We start from the raw sequence: 21188 nt of genomic DNA, 5'->3' as shown, positions 1-21188 counted from the left end.
TTTTTGCCTTCACAACATCCTCTGGCAAGGAGTTCCACAGGATGACTGTGCGTTGTTTGAAAAAAATACTTTTGTTTGTTTTAAATCTGTTGTTGTTCTTTTGTTATGAGAAGGAGTAAATAACACTTCCTTATTTACTTTATCCACACGAGTCACGATTTTATAAACCTCTATCATATCTCCCCTTAGTCGTCTCTTTTCCAAGCTGAAAAGTCCCAGTCTTATTAATCTCTGCTCTTACAGCAGCCATTCCATATCCCTAATCATTTTTGTTGCCCTTTTCTGAACCATTTCCAATTCCAATATATCTTTTTTGAGATGGAGCGACCACATCTGTATGCAGTATTCAAGATATGGGCATACCATGGATTTATATAGAGGCAATATGATATTTTCTGTCTTATTATGTATCCCTTTCTTAATGATTCCCCACATTCTGTTTGCTTTTTTGACTGCCACTGCACATTGAGTGGATGTTTTCAGAGAACTATCCACAATGACTCCAAGAGCTCTTTCCTGAGTGGTAACAGCAAATTTAGACCCCATTATTTTATATGTATAGTTGGGATTATGTTTTCCAATGTACATTACTTTGCATTTATCAACCTTGAATTTCATCTGGCATTTTGTTACAGTCACCCAGTTCTGAGAGATCCTTTTGTAGCTCTTTGCAGTCTGCCTGGGACTTAACTATCTTGAGTAGTTTTCTATCATCTGCAAATTTTGCCATCTCACTGTTTACCCCTTTTCCAGATCATTTATGAATATGTTGAATAGGACTGGGCTCAGTACAGACCCCTGGGGGACACCATTATTTACCTCTCTCCATTCTGAAAACTGACCATTTATTCCTACTCTTTGTTTCCTATCTTTTAATCAGTTACCAATCCATGAGAGGACCTTCCCTCTTATCCCATGACAGCTTACTTTGCTTAAGAGCCTTTGGTGAGGGACCTAGTCAAAGGCTTTCTGAAAATCTAAGTACACTATATCCACGGGATCCCTCTTGCCCACATGCTTTGAGACCCCCCTCAAAGAATTCTAGTGGATTGGTGAGTAGTGAGTAGATCCCTTTACAGAAACCATGTTGACTCTTCCCCAACAAATTATGTTCATCTATGTGTCTGACAATTTTGTTCTTTAGTTTCAACCAGTTTGCCCGGTACTGAAGTCAGGCTTACCAGCCCGTAATTGCCAGGATCACCTCTGGAGTAATTTTTTTAAAAATTGGTGTCGCATTAGCTGTCCTCCAGTCATTTGGTACAGAAGCTGATTTAAATGATAGGTTACAGACTACAATTAGTAGTTCTGCAGTTTCTCATTTGAGTTCCTTCAGAACTCTTGGATGAATATCATTTGGTCTTGGTGACTTATTACTGTTTAGTTTATCATTTTTTTCCAAAACCACCTCTAATGACACCTCAGTCTGGGACAGTTCTTCAGATTTGTCACCAAAAAAAAATGGCTCAGGTTTGGGAATCTCCCTCACATCCTCAGCCATGAAGACCGATGCACAGAATTCATGTAGTTTCTCCACAATGGCCTATCATCTTTGAGAGCTCCTTTAGCGTCTTGATCGTCCAGTGGCCCCACTGGTTGTTTAGCAGGCTTCCTGCTTCTGATGTGCTTTAAAAAAATTGCTATTACTTTTTGAGTCTTTGGCTAGCTGTTCTTCACATTCTTTTTTGGCCTTCCTAATTATATTTTTCCATTTCATTTGCCAGAGTTTATGCTCCTTTCTATTTTCCTCACGAGAGTTTAACTTCCACTTTTTAAAGGATGCTTTTTTGCCTCTCATTGCTTCTATTACTTTGTTGTTTAGCCACAGTGGCAATTTTTTGGTTGTCTTACTGTGTTTTTTTAATTTGGGGTATACATTTAAGTTGAGCCTCTATTATGGTGTCTTTAAAAATTTCCATGCAGCTTGCAGAGATTTCACTTTTTGTGCTGTACCTTTTAATTTCTGTTTAACTAGCTTCCTCATTTTTGTGTAGTTCCCCTTTCTGAAATTAAATGCTACAGTGTTGGGCTGCTGTGGTGTTTTCCCCGCCACAGGGATGTTAAATGTAATTATATTATGGTCACTATTACCAAGTGATCCAGCTATATTCACCTCTTGGACCAGATGCTGTGCTCCACTTAGGACTAAATCAAGAATTCCTCTCCTCTTGTGGGTTCCAGGACTAGCTGCTCCAAGAAGAAGCCATTTAAGGTGTCAAGGAACTTTATTTCTTCATCCTGTCCGGAAGTGACATACCCAGTCAATATGTGGATAGTTGAAATCCCCCATTATTATTGAGTTTTTTATTTTAATAGCTTCTCTAATCTCCCTGAGCATTTCACAGTCACTGTCACCATCCTAGTCAGGTGGTCCGTAATATATCCCTACTGCTAAAGTCTTTTTATTAGAGCATGGAATTACTATCCATAAAGATGCTATAGTACAGTTTGGTTCATTTAAGTTTTTTACTTCATTTGATTCTATGCTTTCTTTCACATATAATGCCACTCCCCCACCAGCACGACTTGTTCTGACCTTCCAATATATTTTGTATCCTGATATTACCGTGTCCCCTTGATTATCCTCATTCCACCAAGTTTCTGTGATGCCTATTCTGTCAATATCCTCATTTAATATCAGGCACTCTAGTTCACCCATCTTATTATTTAGACTTCTAGCATTGGTATATAAGCACTTTAAAAATTTGTCACTTTTTAGCTGTCTGCCATTACATGATGTAATTGAATGGGACTTTTTTTCATTTGACTATTTCTCATCAGATCCTACCTGTATTTTATCATTGCTGACCAAAAGAAGGTTTCCATATTAGTACAGGATCAAGTCCTGTTTTGTTTCATTGCTGTGAATGGGGGTTGTTTAATAGACCTCAAAATTGGCACAATGCAGCAGGAGATTCAGACATAGGTGCAACCACTGGGAAGAAGCAGCAGGAACATTTTTTTCCTCCTTCTCCCTCCCATTTTTAATATACTGTATATTCCTCCTTGGTGCAGCTGTAAACGTAATATATTTTCACTCCTGGTCCCTGTGACAGATATGGCAATTTTCTGCAATTGTAGGAAATTGTCTTCCCTCTTCCTTGGGAGATCTTACTGAATTAAGTTTAAGTATCTTTGGAGTCCATTGTAAATGAATGGTTTGTGTATTATTGTGGGCCAAGACTGTATGTAACCTCTCATGACGGGAGATGTGACAGGTGTGAGATCGGGCTGCGGGGGTTCAAAGGACTCTGTTGAACAATGTGCCAGAGATAAATTGGTTAGTCTCTAAGGTGCCACAAGTACTCCTTTTCTTTTTGTGAATACAGACTAACACAGCTGCTACTCTGAAACCAGAGATAAATGGAATTTTGGAACAAAAAAGCGTGAAGTGATTTCCCTGGGGCCATCTAGGAGGAGGTGAATGCAAATTCCCCACCTTTGGTAATGCAAAAACCCAGCCTTATGAAGCTATGCCTTGAGGAGTGAGGAGTCTACTGATCACCTGTTACATGAGGCCAAGATCAAAGGCCCAAGTTGTGTAAAGGGAAGGCTGAACTATTCATGGTTGTTCTGGTTCTGAGTCTGAGACAGTTATGAACTTGGGGAAATACAGGTGCTGAACTGTGACACCAGCCCAACCCACCCCACTTCCCCACCCACCCATGTGTGTCTGAGCCCAATTACCATATTGCTCAATAGTGTCTTTATTACACAGGGTCTACTTGTGAAGTCTTCTTTCAAGCTCAATTTGGTTTGCTCCAACCTAGGATAATGTCCCTGTTTTGCCAGTAAAGCTGTGTCCACACTAGGAAATCTTTGCTAGTATAGTGGTATAGCTTTACGAACAAAGCTTGCAAGTGTAGATCTGACCTGTATCTACCTGAGATGAGAGTGTTGAAACTGTCTGATGTCCTCTGTCAGACTAATGCACCCAGAACAAAAATCACATTTTGGGATACAGATCAGTAATATGACAGTGCACCCCATGTTCATCAGAGTTGGAATATGAAGGCAACAGGAGTTTTGCTCTCCCACCACCATCCCCACCACCAATTTTCCAAAGAAGAATGTATATCTGCTAAGAGAATTGCTTTCAGAATTCCAATGCTGAATCAAGCCAGCCCTCATCTCTCAGTCATGCAGCCCCAAAACAACAGCAATCTCATAGTTTTCCTGCTCTTCTTTGGGACTCACATTCCCCACTCCCTGTGCTACTCAAGCAAGTGAAAATGTCTGTGCCACTGACCTCCATCACCGTGGGTGCCTTCTCTTTTTATTCATGAAAGGGGAAAAAAGCAATTAAGTTGCTAATAATCACTAGGAGGAGGAAAAGAAATTTACAGGCAGAAAAGAAAACAAAAGGGTTAAATGATCATGGGGAAGAAAGAAGCAGTTAGTGAGAAAATACTTCATTTTGTGCAGTTAGCAACCATTGTTTTGGTTAGTACCTTAACAAATGTTTACTTTATGCTCTAAGATCCACCATGAAAATATAATGGATTATTATTCTAATTATCTTTTACTATAGTTACTTTAAAGGTGATTTTCCTTCAAATATTTCAATTATATAATTTGAAATTATTTTATCATTTATTTTGCTAAGTGTATTTACTGTACCATGATTTTAAATTCACAGGAAAAGAGAAAATTTAGTGGCAGAGAGAAGCGGGAGGCACATAGTGCACTGAGATGTACAAATCTGAAAAAATAATCATATCATGGGCCTGGAGGGTCCTTATTAAATAAGAACACAACTTCTAGTTTGCACAGCTCTGATATCATTTTATCCTCCTGGTCTATAAGCCTTATTAATCCATTTCTTGAAGGAACTTCTTGTTTTTTAATACCGCTGTTGAGGTACTGATTTTCTTTTTTTAGGGCTCTAAATTTAGAATTATCTCAGACGATGCTATCTTTTCAAAAGTGAAGGAATATTTGTTGTTAAGCTGCATTTTATGGAGGCAGGCTTTAACTTTTCCGAGGAACACTAAGTTAAGTTGCATATAAACTGTGCTTTGTTACTAAGTATGTCTACACTACGAAATTAGGTCGAATTTATAGAAGTCGGTTTTTTAGAAATCGTTTTTATATATTCAAGTGTGTGTGTCCCCACAGAAAATGCTCTAAGTGCATTAAGTGCATTAACTCGGCAGAGTGCTTCCACAGTACCGAGGCAAGCGTTGACTTCTGGAGTGTTGCACTGTGGGTAGCTATCCCACAGTCCCCGCAGTCTCTGCTGCCCATTGGAATTCTGGGTTGAGATCCCAATGCCTGATGGGGCTAAAACATTGTCTCGGGTGGTTCTGTGTACATATCGTCAGGCCCCCGTTCCCTCACTCCCTCCGTGAAAGCAGCAGCAGACAATCGTTTCGCGCCTTTTTTCTTGAGGAAATGAGATTCAAAAGTTCGCAGCTCTTTTCCTGTCTACCTGGCCAGTGCATCTGAGTTGAGAGTGCTGTCCAGAGCGGTCACAGTGGAGCACTCTGGGATAGCTCCCAGAGGCCAATACCGTCGTTGTGTCCACAGTACCCCAAATTCGACCCGGCAAGGCCGATTTAAGCGCTAATCCACTTGTCAGGGGTGGAGTAAGGAAATCGATTTTAAGAGCCCTTTAAGTTGAAAAAAAGGGCTTCATCGTGTGGACGGGTGCAGGTTTACATAGATTTAACGTTGCTAAATTCGACCTAAAGTCCTAGTGTAGACCAGGGCTAAGAAAAATAAAATGGCCTGTGTATTTAATTCTTTTGATGGAGCCTCTGCATTTATCACTAGGATTTAATTTAATCAGGATTCAGATACTATTTTTTCTGATGACTTGGGTGTTGTGACTGATTTCCTCAGTGGATTTTCCTTTTCCTCTGTTCATGGGTTATAATCAAGTCTCTTTCATGTCTGCATTTAGAATACAACTATGTTGTTATGGGGCTGTGAAAACTTTGTATATCTATTAACCATAATTTTATTTTAACATGCTTAATATTTAGTTGTCATTCTTTCATTATTAAAAACTTTAATGCTCAGGAGAGGAAGGGGAGTTTGTGTCTCTGTGGGAGGACGTGAAGACGAACCACAGGTGGGAGTGGGGTCTGCTGAGGAGTTTTGTCTGAGAGTGGTAGAAGGCAGTAGCTGGAAGTGGGAGACAGGAGGAGCCATAAGGATCTTTCATTTATGAAGGGAAGAAGGCAGTTGAGACTTGAAGATGTCCAGATATTTTTTACCAGGGATGGAAAGCAGAAGAAAGGAAGTTATTTATAGAGGAGGTAAGGCAGTGGTTGTGAATGGAAGTTATCTGTGATTTTTTTTTAAAGATTGAAAAATGCGAGATGGAGCCTTTTCTGGAAGAAGAACAGCAGATGAACCCAGACAAAGTTCAGGAGCTACCAGAGTGTTTCATCCAGGGATGGAAGGCATCAGGAATGCCAGAACCTGGAGCATCAGCAGCTTTTAGGCCAGGGCCAAAAAAGTGAAAGAGAGTGAGCTTTGAGGAATGACTGCCAGAAGGAAATATTTCATTTGGGAAGAGGTGCTAACAAAGATAAAATTTCCGCAAAATATCTGTTACTTTCAAAAAATTTCCCTTCAGACTCCCATGCTAAAGAGACTCAGGAGTCATGCTGTCAGGCTGAATTTCAGTGCTTTAAATATGCCAGATTTAGAAGAAACCCTTTTGGCTTTCTTAGTGTCAAAGAAAATTCCATCATAAAGGAGAGTTATGTAGTCAGGAAGGGGAAATGAGCGGCTAACAAAATGTAATTTTTGTAGAAAATTTCATTTCTTCTCTCTTTTCCCAAAATATAACTAGTGTATTTAATATTGAATTACACAAATCCATAACCTGTCTAGGTGGATTTCTGTAAGTACATATCAAATACCACTTTCGGTTTTGGAAATCTAACATGGAATGAATTATGGAACTTTGCTACAGAGGTGTGAGCCACATTTTTAATACTAAATTAGGGATATGAAAAGAAGTGCCTCTTTCCATTGACTGGCACCCAGAGTTTACCAACTTTCTCTGCACAAAACTTGAATGTTCTTGCAATTCTGAATCTTAGATTGTGCCTTGTGTGGTAATGTTTCTTACACTGTTGCTCCATTATCATCTTCCCTATCAGCAACTTTGCACCAGTGCATGACATTTTAGCAACTGCTATGAAGACACACAACATTAAAAATCAAACTGGAAGTGTTTGGTGCCTATGAAGGCTCCATGGATTAGGAGTAGTGGATCCAGAATGTTGTTTACTATCCCTTTATAACATTTCCATCATCCCCTTTGTGGTTTTAGGAAATACTGACATATCAAAATGGTGACTATTTTCAGGATTCTGCTTATTTTAGAGCTTCCTGTGATATATAAACCAGTTGGAATTTTTTCAGTGTATACAGAACTTTTTGGTCAATTTCTTCAGTACATTGGCCATCTCAGGGTCAGTCAGGTCACTTTGTCAAATAACTGAACAATAGTAGTTTATCTGTATGAAGAAGGAAGCACAAGAAGTCAGCTTTTAAATCCAGCACTAAACTCAAAATGCCTGGTTTCTGTTCATAGTCCAGGCTATGAAAAGAGCAATGGCATATATGTTGGGAATTTGGTTCCATATATTAACCAGTCTTTGTAGCTTTTGAATTTTTCTGTAAGTAAACACAACAGAAAACCCAAGGCTTTGGTCCACATTTTGCTCTAATTTAAAACTGGAGTAACTTCACTAAAGTTAACAGATAACATTTTCAAAAGTACCTAAGGCCCATTTTCAAAAGAGACCTGTGAACTATCATTGAGAGTTAGGCTCCTAAATGCCTAAGTCATGTCTGAAAATGGGTTAATGAAGTTACTCCAGATTTAAACTGGAGCCAAATTTGGCCCAAAGCCATGGTTTTTGTGTTGTGCTTTCTTGCAAAGTCAAGCTATGAAGACTGCACCAAACAGTTAATATGTGGAACTAAATATCCTGCAGGCATACTGTAGCTCTTTCCACAGCCTGGACTCTGGACAGAAACCAGGCATTTTGATCTGCTAATAGCAAAAGCTTTAGAGCAGAATTTCCAAGCTGACGACTTGTGCTTCTTTCCTCAGACAGATAAGCTACTACTGCTCAGTTATTTGACACAGTGATCAGACTGTTTGACTGTGAGATGGCCAATGTGTTGAAGAATTGACCCAAAATGTCTATATACATCAAAAAATTCCAGCTAGTTTATACACCACAGCAAGTTCCAAAATAAGCAGAATCCTGAAAATAGCCACCAACCTTCTTTTGATATGTCAGTTTCTCCTAAAACAACAAAAAGGATGATGGAAATGTTATAAAGGGTAAATGACATTCTGGATCTACTATTCCTAATCCAGGTTTCAGAGTAACAGATGAAGTGAGCAGTAGCTCACGAAAGCCTATGCTCAAATAAATTGGTTAGTCTCTAAGGCACCACAAGTACTCCTTTTCTTTATTCCTAATCCAGTGCGGCCTCCATAAAACACATCCAATTTTATTCCTTGTGCTTTTGAAAATCTTATCCCATGTTTATACTAGATTTTCACAACAGATGTACATAGGAGTAACTGAGACGAGCAGTGACATTCCTCTCATTTACTTGAACTTTATGTAACACCAGTGATGGAGATACACTGGTGTATTCTGAATCAGGACAAAGTCAGAGGAGAATCAGACTGTTTGTCACTCGATGCAACGTCATGAAAGCTAGCAGTGGAGAGCATCATTCTTAGGAAAATAATATTTCCCTGTGTTTTCTCCTTTTTTCCCTTATTCAGATAAGTGCTCAATTTAGCCAAGACAGTCACTTCACAAAGATTTCTTGATAGTTCTGCTGTGTTAATCCCACCCTTGGTTTCACACTGAGATTCCCAAATTGACAAAATTTCCCAGTTGTTCCTGGGATGGTGTGTCTGACAATAATGCTTTTGAATGAAGAAACTAAAGCCTCTTTTGTGGCCTCATCAGGTCTGATTGCATGCCTTGTCTCAAAAAATCTCACAGTGAAATGGGTTCTTCACAAGGCAATGCTGAGCTACTGTGCAAATTGAGAAAAGCCGTCCCAAATACCTCATGCAACAGAGAATATATAAGGATTCACCAATTAGGACAAAATGAATATTGAGATCTCGTCTCAAATGTGTTAGCGTTAGTTTTGACCTGTTTGTCATTCAGGGTTGTCTGTTCTTCAGATTTATGCTTCTGTAGTAAGTTATGTGTTTCCTAAATAAACTCATGTCTGAATATCATATTTTTCAAAGGCAACTACAGTAAATTATGTGGACCAGTCACTCCTAAATATAGCTGTTTGGGGGTGTTAAAGTTGCCTACCCTGATTACTATTATTCATTGCTCCATCAAAACTCCAACGCAGCTTACCTCTACCAACCCACTCTTGTGTAGGTGAGTCCCTTTCAAAGGCCCCTAGCATAATCTGCGTCCAGATCGTATTGCTACATTGTGGGCCAGGTTGCCCCCACCAGCTGGAGATCTGCCTGGTGATTAAGGTGTTCACCTGGGAGGTGGGAGATGTGAATTCAAATCCCTCCTCTGAATCAGGCAGAGAGAAGAAATGAATTCACATCTCCTACCACCCAGGTGAATTCCTTAATCAATAGACTATAGATCATTCTCTCTTTGGCCCAATGAATATTTAAGTACATTCAAGAGGAAAGATTTGAGAGCAGTATAACCTATACTTCGTGGAACTGTTTCAACAGTGAGATTGATAGCCTACAGCCTGGTGGTTAGGGCATTTATTTGGTACTGGGGAGGTTTCCATTCAAGTCTCTTCTCCTGAGTGGGGATTTGAATCTGGGTCTTGCATATTCCAGGCACATGCCCTAACCACTGGGCTAAGAGTTGTAAAAGGGGAATGCTTTCTCTTTCTCACACCAAGTATTTTCCCTGACTTTTCAGTTTGTAGGCTGAACCAAAAACTCAGTTATTCACCCAATTCTACTTATATCAACTCAGCAGCTGAAGCTACTGCAGAACATGATACCTCACTTCCTGACTACGGAGTTTTTCTCCATGAACATGTGACACGTGCGCTCTATGAATGCTGACTCTGGGTGGGATAGAAGATGCTGCTTTTGACTTGAGCTGGACCCCCTCTTCCCAGTTGAAAAGAGAGGGCTCTGCGGTCAGAGCATTCTCCATGAGGGACCCTGAATTTTGGAATCCACTCTCCCTTTTGGTCTGAACTATGTTGACCCTTCAGGGCATGCTGAAAAGCTCGTCTCTTTTTCCTAGCAGAGGAAAGGGGCTGGTGAAGGGGAGGATCTGTGCACCTTGGACTGATGTTTAAGGCTAGATTGGTTTGTTCCTGCACAGTTTGGGGGAGACCGCTGAGTTTACTTTTGCAGGTGCTAGTATGATTGGATTTTTAATATATGATGACAGGTTCAAATAGGGTGACCAGACAGCAAATGTGAAAAATCGGGATGGGGTGGGGGATAATGGGAGCCTATATAAGAAAAAGACCCAGAAATTGGGACTGTCCCTATAAAATCAGGACATCTGGTCACCCTAGGTCCAAAAGCCTTGGAGAGGGACTTTTCAATGGATTGTATGACTCCTAATATTGTGTTAATTTAACAATGCAGTTCTGTGTCCTATAAAATTGTCTGTTTGCCTCAATGCCCTAGTAAAGTTCCTATTTGCATAATTTGCATCCTGCCTATCTAAATTCCTTATGTATTTAAAATTGACTATAGTCTTTTTCACTTCTGCCCTAAACTCTTGGTGGGGAAAGAAGGAGTGGGGGAGGAGCTGTAGATGATTTGTATAATGCCAGCAGTGTGCTATGTAAGCAGTAATAACATTAGTCATAGTCACATTAAGCTGTATGGTTGGACCAAATCGTATACTGTGAGAGATCACTTCAAGTAACAAAAAAAAAGAAGTCTTTGTGCCATCCGCTAATTGTTATATCAACACACTCACACATGCATCTATGCATCTTCTCTTCTACATAGATGTTAGTTATTGCTGGGATGCCTGTAGCATCTCCAGTTCAAAGATATGTTGTTCCTGCAGGAAAACCTAACATTTCTGGTCCCATACTGTGAATTATCCAAATCTGAGCAACTGCTTTGTCGTGGGTCAAGTGAAGCTGAAGTGAGGAATATAGATATGATTGTGCAGCCAAAATAACACGTGGAGCCCATCCACTCAGAAAATTCTTTTATTTGTTAGTTTACATGGAGTTTCACTTCACTTTCTGTCCATGGATGCCCACTTCCTTCTGGTGCTTGCAAACTGGCCAGTCCGCTTTCTTTCTAAAAGCCTAAAAACACCCTCAAGATTGCTGACATTTTGTAAAACATCTATGATGGCATGTTACATGTTGTGCTGTCTAATTGCATGTTGTGTTGTCAGCATGTTGATGGCCCCTGGTTTGGGAGATCCTTAGTGAGGAATACAGGCACTGCTATGCACAAGCATAAGCCAACACTAACTGACTCGGAAGAAACTTCCCCCTATTCCACAATTGCTCACTTATGGATTGTTTGCATCTTCCTGTAAAACATCCAGTAGGGGCATCAGAGACAGGATACTGAGCTAGATGGATCACTGACCTGATTTGGTTCCTATATTCATAGGTCACTGAGAACAAGTATATTTATCTCTTCTCACAACTAATGATCCCTACACAGACCCTCTCCCAGATAACTAACTATAACTCTCTGCAATCTCCATCTCCTTTTCTAAGGGCCAAATTTCTGGCTGTCTCTATCCACATATCAAGAAGGAAAGTACTAGTGGACCTCCACAGCCATTCCCTCTCATTTGGCCTTTTCTCTTCCTGTCCTAGCTGATTCCTGGCCCAATAGTCAATATGTGTAGTGTTAATGGGGGGAATAAAGAGAGTTCCCAGCTGTGTGGAGGTGGGACATGGGACAGACTTTATATAAGTATCCCTTCCTGCCCGTATTGTAGCTGAAAATGCTCCTGGATCTTCTGTGCTAGCATCCTCTATGAAACACCCTTAAAAACAATCAATTGTCCCTATATCAACATTGGAACTGGCTCATTTTTTATGGGTTAAAGTCAATAGGAGATGTCTGGCTAAACTCCAGTTTCTGTGCACTGCTTTGAAGAATGTAAGGGCTACATTGCATACCAGTTTCACACAAGTTAAAGTGGATTGATGCTTAAGGATTCTTCCACTAAAAGTATTAAATCTGGAGAATTTTATTTTGTTTTTATTTTTTCATTTACTTTCCCCAACACAATATGTGGTTGAATTCTGTGTATTTCTGTTGTTTACAGTGGTTAGTACTCCATTTTATACCAATAAAACATTGTCAGTGTAATAAGTCTCCTCATGTCTGCTTTAAGTCCAGATTTAATTTGATCTCTCTCTATTTGTTTTCCTTGCTAGAAACACAGACATTCATATTTATAACCCTTTTGTTCTACAGCATCTCCCAGATGGCTCTGTCCCAACTGCACATGCTGAATTTTATCTTTTACCAGATCCTGATGAAGTCAGCAGAAGGAAAACAAAAGCAGTTCCAAAAAGCACTGACCCTACTTATAATGAAATTGTGAGTGTTACATTTTTCTTCCAGCATTTCTTGTCCAAATCCTTTCCTGAAATAGCAATAGAGCTTTGAGAGCTGCAATAACTGGTACAATCAAGAAATGGGGACATATCCAAAGGTGAAGTGTAAACACTGATGGTCTTCCATTTTGCTTCCAGTTCTCAGTGATACAACAGTTTCCTTATGTCTCTCTCATTAGGAAAATAGTTGGCTAACTAAAACTGTTAAATCTTCTACTTTAATTATAGTTCCATGTCAGACTTCTAAAGCTCATTATCTATTGTTTAATGCTTTATTCACATTCATACCTGTCACTTTAAACAATACAATATTAATGAATTGAATAATTCTAACATACCTACACAAAACAGACACTGAACTAGCTTTCACTATAGTAAATAACAGGATGGATGGAGTCTTGCATTGGTATTGATCTACGAGGGTTCCGTGAACACAATAAATGAACACACACATGTGAGATCAGACTGATGCGAGAATGTCAAGCATGACTGCACGTGGGACAGACAAAATTGTGCAAGACCATTGCAGGCTGTTGTGTCCTTGCTTTTTGTTGTTTGTGTTTTTCACGTAAGGTGTTGATGTGCCTTGTTTCAAAGCGGTTAACGGCAACATGGCAAACCTGCTGCCACCTTGCTCTGTCATGGACTGTTGCTTCCCAGTTACTGGGATAGGCCTGACACGCTTTCCTGTGTGACTTTGGTATATCTTTATACCATTTGGACTGGTCATCAGGAGAGCAGGTGTCTTGCTTTAACTGACCCTAACGTATAACCTTGGGTATTCTTGAGTCAGCAATACAATCAAGTTGCCTAGACCAATGCAGCTGAGTTATTATAAGCATTCTTTGAAAGCCAGATATCCAACAACAATTAACGATTTCAGTATTAGGAATCTTGTCCTAGCATTTGACTCTGCAAACAGACTAAAGACAGCACATATGATCACGTTTCCTGATATGGGGTGATATGTTGTCCATGTCTCTCAAACTCAGTTCTGGGTCACTTTCCCAGGGGCAGTGTCATCGGCCGCCAAGGGCATCCATAGGTCGTGAGTAGTGGAATGGCCTCCAGATATAGATGGTAGCTGCAATATAAGCAGGGACAATAAGCACTCGTGGACAATCTAATGGCAGTACCAACAGGGCATGGTGGAGCAGAAGGCGGCACTGCTGCCCCTACAAAATGTCAAAGGATACGCAAAGATGGTACTGGACTAAATAATTACATAAATAATAAATGACTTAGCCTCTTTTTAAGCCAAATTATTGGCAATTTACAGACCTGTGTAATCACTTCATTCACCTTTGAAATACAGCCACCTCTGGGGTGAAAAGAAGCAATCATACAGCTGCCCAGAGCAGCACTACAGGACAGGAAGTGACATACACTAGACTCTGTTGAAACTGAAGGGGGAATTCAAACAGTTAACGTATTTAAGGAAGCAATGGGCTTTAGGGCCTTGGTAGTGATACTTAGCATGTTACACACACTACTTGATTAAGCTTCAAAACACCCTTGTTAGGTATGGTACCCTGCCCCTTTGTACAGATAAGGAAAATGAGGCATGACAAAGTTAAACTGATTTGCGCACAGACACAAGGCAAGTTAGGTAGCTGGGATTAGAACCCCTGTTTTCCGATTTCCCAGTCCTGTGGTTTTTACTTTTAGACAATGCTACATAGTAATTGTCTATTAAGTATCTCCAATTGGTCTGTTCCGATGAAGTGAGCTGTAGCTCACGAAAGCTCATGCTCAAATAAATTGGTTAGTCTCTAAGGTGCCACAAGTACTCCTTTTCTTTTTGCGAATACAGACTAACACGGCTGTTACTCTGAAACCTTAAGTTACACTGTACATTTTCAATTCATATTGTAAGCAGGCTTCAGCAAATGGTATTTATGCTCATGGCTGAAACAGCTAGAAGTTGGCGCCCTAGAGCACCAACAGCAGAATTAAATGAAATTAGACTTTATGTATCTGTTGTGTTTATATCTATCCTTTTAGCAATTAAAGTTACAATGGAATGGAGTTGCTTGGGGGGGGGATGTCTCTCTCTCACACACACACACACACACACACACGCGCGCGCTCCCTTTCTGCCTGGACACTCACCAAGCTCTACCTCGTTAGGCACATGTGCATTGAGCCTCCTGAGTCTGAACAGAATCCAGACACTGTGCCCGGGTGGGGTTTCTAGACACACTCTTGTCGTACAGATCCTCTGTAGCACCCTCTCCAGACAGCTGGGACTCCTCAGTCCAACTGCCTCACCTCTGGGATTAGTGCTGACCCCTCAAAGTCTGTCTGTAGCCTAAACACACCATCTCCCAGAACTCAAGCCATGTGGCTGTTCTAGGTTTACAGTTTGACCCTTCAGGGACACATGACATTGAAAGCAAACAGATACGCAAGTTTTTCACAGGAATCTAAGCATGATTTACTCTTTACTTAGCAGCATGAGAAATATACGTATCTAGACAAAATAATAAACACACCTATATGCATTTCCATGATCAGTTTCCTCAACACTCTGGGGAATGTTTTGAGCTTTGGCAAAGTCCAGTGTTGTATCCAGGATCCTGCTCCTGAAGCCCACAGCTTCTCTTCAGAATCAGAGTCTCTCTCCCCTCTCTAGGCCAGTCAGCTTTCTCTGATCTTGTCTGGTCCCATAGTTAAACAGGACTCCCCTACTACAAAACATGCCCCGCTCTCCTGCCCAACGCTTCCTGTGTCTATCTGACTTACTTGCATTTATGTTTCTCTGCCAACACCTGGTTTATTTGTTCTGCTGCTGGTGATTTTCCACTCTCCAATTCACCAGCCCTCTGGGGAGAAACTTGGTCAAACTGTTTTCCCCATTCAGGCAATTACCTTAGCAAACCCATTGTTCAGTCACAGCACAGTTTATAACTCTCTGTTGTTTCTGGTCTGGCAGAGACCACGGACAACAGAGCTACAGTCCCTGTCAGCAAATGGTGGACTCTACCACCACATAACAGGCATTCAATGATACAACCATTTCATAACTTCGTAACATCAGTTTATAAGGTGTACATAGACAAATTCCCCAAATCATCACACTGAGATTGTTTCTCTAAATTAAAACGGTCTTACATATATTTAACACCCATTATCATGAAAGATTTCCCGAATATTCTATACACCATATACCTCCAGTACCACTAAAATGCTGCCATATTTGTGAGAGAGAGCAGCAAGCTGCTAGTACTCAGTGGGAGGAGTGTTAATTTTGGCCAAGGACACCGGAGAAAACTTCTGGTTTCAAGAAAAGTATCATGGAAACTTTAACATCAACTGAGACAAGACCTCCAGATTTTAAGATCTCATCTGAAAGACCTATATGCACAGTGAAGCACATGGTACTCAGTCTAGTTCACAAAGAAGAATTGAGTTGACTCCGATGGGAAGCTATGGTTCAAACCTGAAGTTCCTTACACTGTTTAGCAATCCCTGTGATTATACCACCCCATGTGATGCCAGGCTGCATGCATTTTCCATGTCTGTAGGTAATGGACAGAGGCAAAAGCAGGGATTATAGTTTTGTGAGCCTCAGGGAACTGGAAAAAACAACTAAAAACACAAGTCAGCCTTCTATTAAGTTAGTTACTGTCCAGGAGGCTGAATAAAGTAATATAGTAGCTCTTTTTATAAGAATTCACAAGCTTTTATTTAAGCCAAAGGGCTGGAAGGAAATTGTATTTTTGCTCTGTGTTGGAGGCAGAGAAAATTCTGAAATGTGGCTCTCCTGGGTATATTTGATTTTAGTTTTGCACTTTGTGTGACTGCCTGCAGAAAATTATAAGCCTTATTTTTGTTTTGTTTTTTACTCATATATGAGACTGAAAATATGAAGGTCTGGAAGGTGCGTGACACTAAGTAAAACAGACTGCCTGTTTTGGAGTCACTGTTAGCAGGCACAGGTTTTTTGCTGCTGCTTTTGCATTTTGTACTTTTTTGCATTAAAAACAACATAATCTTGGTTTAGAAAGGTGCTTTAAAGAGAGGATGAGGACAAAGAATATGGAGAAAACAGATGTACAGTAGGGAGAATAGGCTGATGAAACAGAGAAAGGAATAAAGAGGTATCATTCAAAAAAGTCCCAGTCTCCTTGTCTATGTAAAGTGCTGTGAGAGGTAGCTAAGGGGTCAAAAGGGATTAAGCCTGAAGAACTTAGATTTCCCAGCAGGGATGGCTCAAAGCTCTCACATCCAAAAAGTGAAAAGGAGCAGGACCTGCTGCATTAGTTCCCCTTCAAGGTCCTAAGACTATATTGAAACATTTGTAGTATCAGCTATGTAACATGTTATGGGCTCATGTTTCCCTCAATTTATCTTTTTTCTTCCAAAAACAGGTGAAGATGCAGTTTGGCCAGTTGACAGAAAATCTAGAAACTGTGCCATTGCTAAGGAAAGAGAAACAACTGTCCCTTCTTGGAGATTAAAATTTCATTAGACACCTCATATGTCAGCCACACTTAAGTGGCTTTGGAGTCAGTCCCTGAATTTTCGAACAGCTCTCCCACTGATTTGCTGTGTTGCCTTGAGCACTTCACTTCTGTTTAATTTGAATGTATAAGTGGCAAGAACTATTATGAAACAGTGATTTGAGAATTGGCCTGGACTACATGTGAGATATTGGCAGTTGATAGCTTTAGCCCCATACTGTGTATCCACCCCAAATCCTTCAACCTTTTCTTCTGCCCATACACCCTAATTACATATTCCTGGTTTCCTCTGAATTTGCAATGCCTTCTTAGAGCCAACTCATAGGGAGTGATTGAAAGCCATGTAGACTGTGCTCTGTCCCTGTAAATTGTCATTCCTCAGTGCCTACAGCTTCTCGTGGCCCAAGGAATGAGAGTTCTCGCCCTCCCAACACTTTCATGTATAGATCCTCAGTAATGAAAAGATTCCTTAGCTATGCAGCTTGCAAATTAAACTTCTTCAGTGATTTTAAATGAAAAATTAAGATGGTAATTTTTATATTTTGGCCAAGAACCATGACACATTAGTACTGTCACATTAATACAGCATCATTAATCAAATCATATTTGTATTAAATTACATGACCTCTTACTGTTTCTGTCCTTGCGTTTATTCTGCCTAAAAAATGTTTCTTCATTTTTTTAAAATTCATCTACAACTCAGTGAAAGGGACTCGGTAAAAATTATGGATTACATGGTGACTGGCATCTGCTTAGCTATGCATGAAAAAGGAACAGGTGCAAGAAGCTCTCTCTCCTTGGGCCCTTCCTCACTCCCATGCAGGAGCTGGTCAAAACAGCAGCCTCTGAAGTCTGCTGAACAAAAGAACTGCTCCCTGTTAAAGCCACCTCAAGGGGGGCAAGGAGGGCCCATCCTTCCCTCCCATGCCAGTGAGCAGAGCTGGTTAACCACTTGAAAGTCTATCGTACTGAGTGACCTTGTCCTTAATACTTGGGAGCTTAAGGAGGCATTAATGACCCATATGTAGAAGTTAGTAAGCAACTGTAATGCTTTTGGTCCAAGGTGTTTGAGCAATTCCAGCAAGATATTATCATAGCCCGCCGCTGTGTCTGGCTTGATGAAGTTAAGGGCCTTATCTAGCTCATTGACCATGAATGTCTCTGGTTGACTCCATATTCTGATGTCGAAGTTGGCACCATTCGTCGTGTACTTTTCATTTGAATGGCTTCTCCAATGGGACCTTTGCTACCCACATTAGATAGCTTGCAACCTCACTGGGCTTAACCAGTGCATGATTTTGACATGAAGGTTGTTGAGTAGCACCCAGCTGGAGGATCAAGTTTCAGCACTTCCGCTGCAATAAGTTAAGTCAAAACTTCTCTGTAGATTCCTTCCACTGAGTGAGCATGGCAGCATTCAGAGACTCAGTCAAGTGGTCAGCGATGTCCAGGTCACTAGATAATTGGAATTTCCTGAGCAAGGAATAGCTGAGTTGGTATAACTGAGCATGTGGCTTTGTAAATAGCTCCTTGGAACTGGTGGTAGTCGTCTTTGACTGGGTTGGGATACAACGCAATGGAATGGTAACCACACTGCATTCCTGTATGGCACAGAACTTTTCCCAGTCTGTATTCTGGAAATTCCACCAACACTTGATTGAGCTTCAAATGGTGTGTAGCTGGAGCCCGATGTGAATGAGTGATGGTCTATGTTGGCTATGGGGGAAGTTATCAGGTACTACACGGCTCAGGGCTTGTGAACAGCCATTTAGTGAACTGACCCAGCAAAGTTTGGGAGAGTAGTCTTTCAATCATCTGGCTGAAAGAAGTGTGCCATGTTGGTTTGCATTGTGAATCAACACAAAGTCATCGTTAGTTGCCCAATCCATCAATCGTTCAACATCGTCATCCGAGTCAGTGAACCCCCACTCAGAGTGGTGGCTGTTAAAATCACCAACAAAGATTGGTGGATGATCAAGTATTGGAAGGACCTGCTGGTTCCAGTGCACACTCAGCGGCTTATATACATTGGCAATCCTGGATCGCATTGTAAAACCTGGAGGAGGAAAGTGGAACAACATCAAATATGTCAGAGGACATGTATATTGCACAGCCATATTTGACATTTGGGGTGAGTGAAATGAGGCCAAAGCCATTGATACCATAACATCTTGCTACGCTAATTGCAACATGAGTTTCTTGCAAACAGATCACGTCAACACTGCGACGAGTAGCTAAGGCACTAATGATACTGCATTTGGCTGCTGACAGGTCCTCAATGCTAAGCTGAAGAATTCAAAGGGCTGGTCCAATGGCTTGAAAGTCGAAGGATGGCGATACATTGGGCTCACAGTCAGATAGCACGTGACCAAGATTCATTGCTGAATTTGGTCCATTGGTTGAATCATTAGCTTCCCTGGCCCGGGCCAGGCAGTGATGGGTAGCACGATGTGAATGCTGATCCTTTACCCCCCAGTTTTCTCAGAAAAGTTGCCAGTTCAAGCTGGGGTATGAGCACCCGAACCCTTAGAACATCAGCCCTTGCCCTCTGCTATTCAACAGCAGAGTACTGCGCTTCGGTCTGGTGTCGCTTGTCTCACACCAGGCTGGTCAATGCAGAGCTTAACAAAGCCATGCGTATTGCTACCAGGACTTTACGTGCAACTCCACTGCCATGGTTGCCAATACTTAGTAACATAGCACCGCCCCATATTTGCCATGAGAAGGCCTCTATGTTGCTGGCCAAGATCCACGAGAACAGCGACCTGCCTTTGTATGCAGAGCTCTTCCACACCCACCAGCTCACCTGTCTTCTAGACACCCTTTATGGTCATTTATGCTACCACAGAGCATGACTGTGGAATCTGCTTGGTACAACGAGTGGTCAGTGACAACAGTTGCTAATTACTTTCTCGTCACTGACCCAACCATCTGTCCACCAGGTTTTGTTCTGTGAAGACACTTGTGATCATCTCTGAACCAGTTTCAAACAGGACAAGGCAACTGTGCAGCTGATCTCTTCAAATAGGGTTTTTCTAATGACCCACGATGCAGCTGCGGTCAACTTCAGACTATGCCGCAAATCCATGACAAGTGCCGACTGCCTTATTTCGACGGCAGGCTCCGGCTCTCCACCTGGCTGATGATGACACCATCCAATGGCTGGACACATTGCGCATCTGCTGAGAGAAGGAGGCATTGTGCCTCACAGAGGCACCATGTTGCCCAGTGTTCTGCAACAGAAAGGAGGGGTTGCTGTGAGCCAGTGCAGCTCCCTGATCACCACAAGGAGCTGTAATAACTTGTGTCACTGGTGTAAGGTCCCACAGGGACCCTTCTCTTGTCTATGCCATCCATGTCCTGCCCCAGAACACTCTCTTTCTCCCTTATGCTGGTAGTTATGAATGCAGCTGGTGCTTTCCAGTAGCAGAGTACAGTGCAGGCAAATGCTCTATTGGCCACATGGCCATTTTAAGGTCACTAGTTGCCTTAGCAAAGTGGGGAATCTTACCAATGATGATGAGAGCTGGACGAATTTTGAAAGTCTGATTGTCTTTTCATTATTCACTTTATTGCACTTCATTCAGCGTGCACAGTCAAACTGGAGAGGTGGTTTCACTTTTGCTGAGCCAGTTTCGCTTTCTAATTCTCATGCACTGGCACAATGCTGTTGTGTTTGTGTTTTACAACTGCGCAGGAGAAGGTATACATTCAAAATGGTTTTCACTTGAGACAAAACATAAAAACCCATGGAAACATGTATACACAGATATTGATTGTATACTAATATACAGTCTTTTAAACAAACCCTAGATTTAAAGCCCAAACCTACATGACAGTGTCCTTTTAAATATTACAAACCAATTTACTATTCCTGAAGCATTTTCTTATTAAATGAGAGACAGAGAGACTGGAACATAGGAATTGATTACGAATGCAGCTCGTTTCTTGTTAGGCTGTCACTCTCCAGATTTTTTAATTCAAGAATACAATGTTCACATTTCATAATTAACCCCAGTGTGTTCTCACAGTATCAAGGTAACTTCAAGGGTAAGTGTAAAACTGGAAGCCCTTGTATTTTTCTAAAGGGATGTAAGGCAAGCTTTCTCACTTATTTTGAAGAGCTACAACAGCATCCTAACAATGGTGGTAACA

The 21188-nt window shown here is 41.1% G+C and overlaps 1 protein-coding gene across 1 annotated transcript in view; it reads left to right on the top strand.

Annotated features, from left to right (window-relative positions):
• The window catches only part of PIK3C2G (phosphatidylinositol-4-phosphate 3-kinase catalytic subunit type 2 gamma), a 275645-nt gene that overhangs the window by 244660 nt on the left and 9797 nt on the right, over positions 1–21188 (top strand). Inside the window, exon 31 of the mRNA XM_037916093.2 lies at positions 12425–12550. Coding sequence (XP_037772021.1) covers positions 12425–12550 — 126 coding nt within the window. The remainder of the gene's footprint in view (positions 1–12424; positions 12551–21188) is intronic.

This window comes from Chelonia mydas, chromosome 1 (assembly GCF_015237465.2).
Source record: "Chelonia mydas isolate rCheMyd1 chromosome 1, rCheMyd1.pri.v2, whole genome shotgun sequence".
In the NCBI taxonomy this organism is placed as follows: domain Eukaryota; kingdom Metazoa; phylum Chordata; order Testudines; family Cheloniidae; genus Chelonia; species Chelonia mydas.
This window is presented reverse-complemented; position numbering and strand designations above follow the sequence as displayed.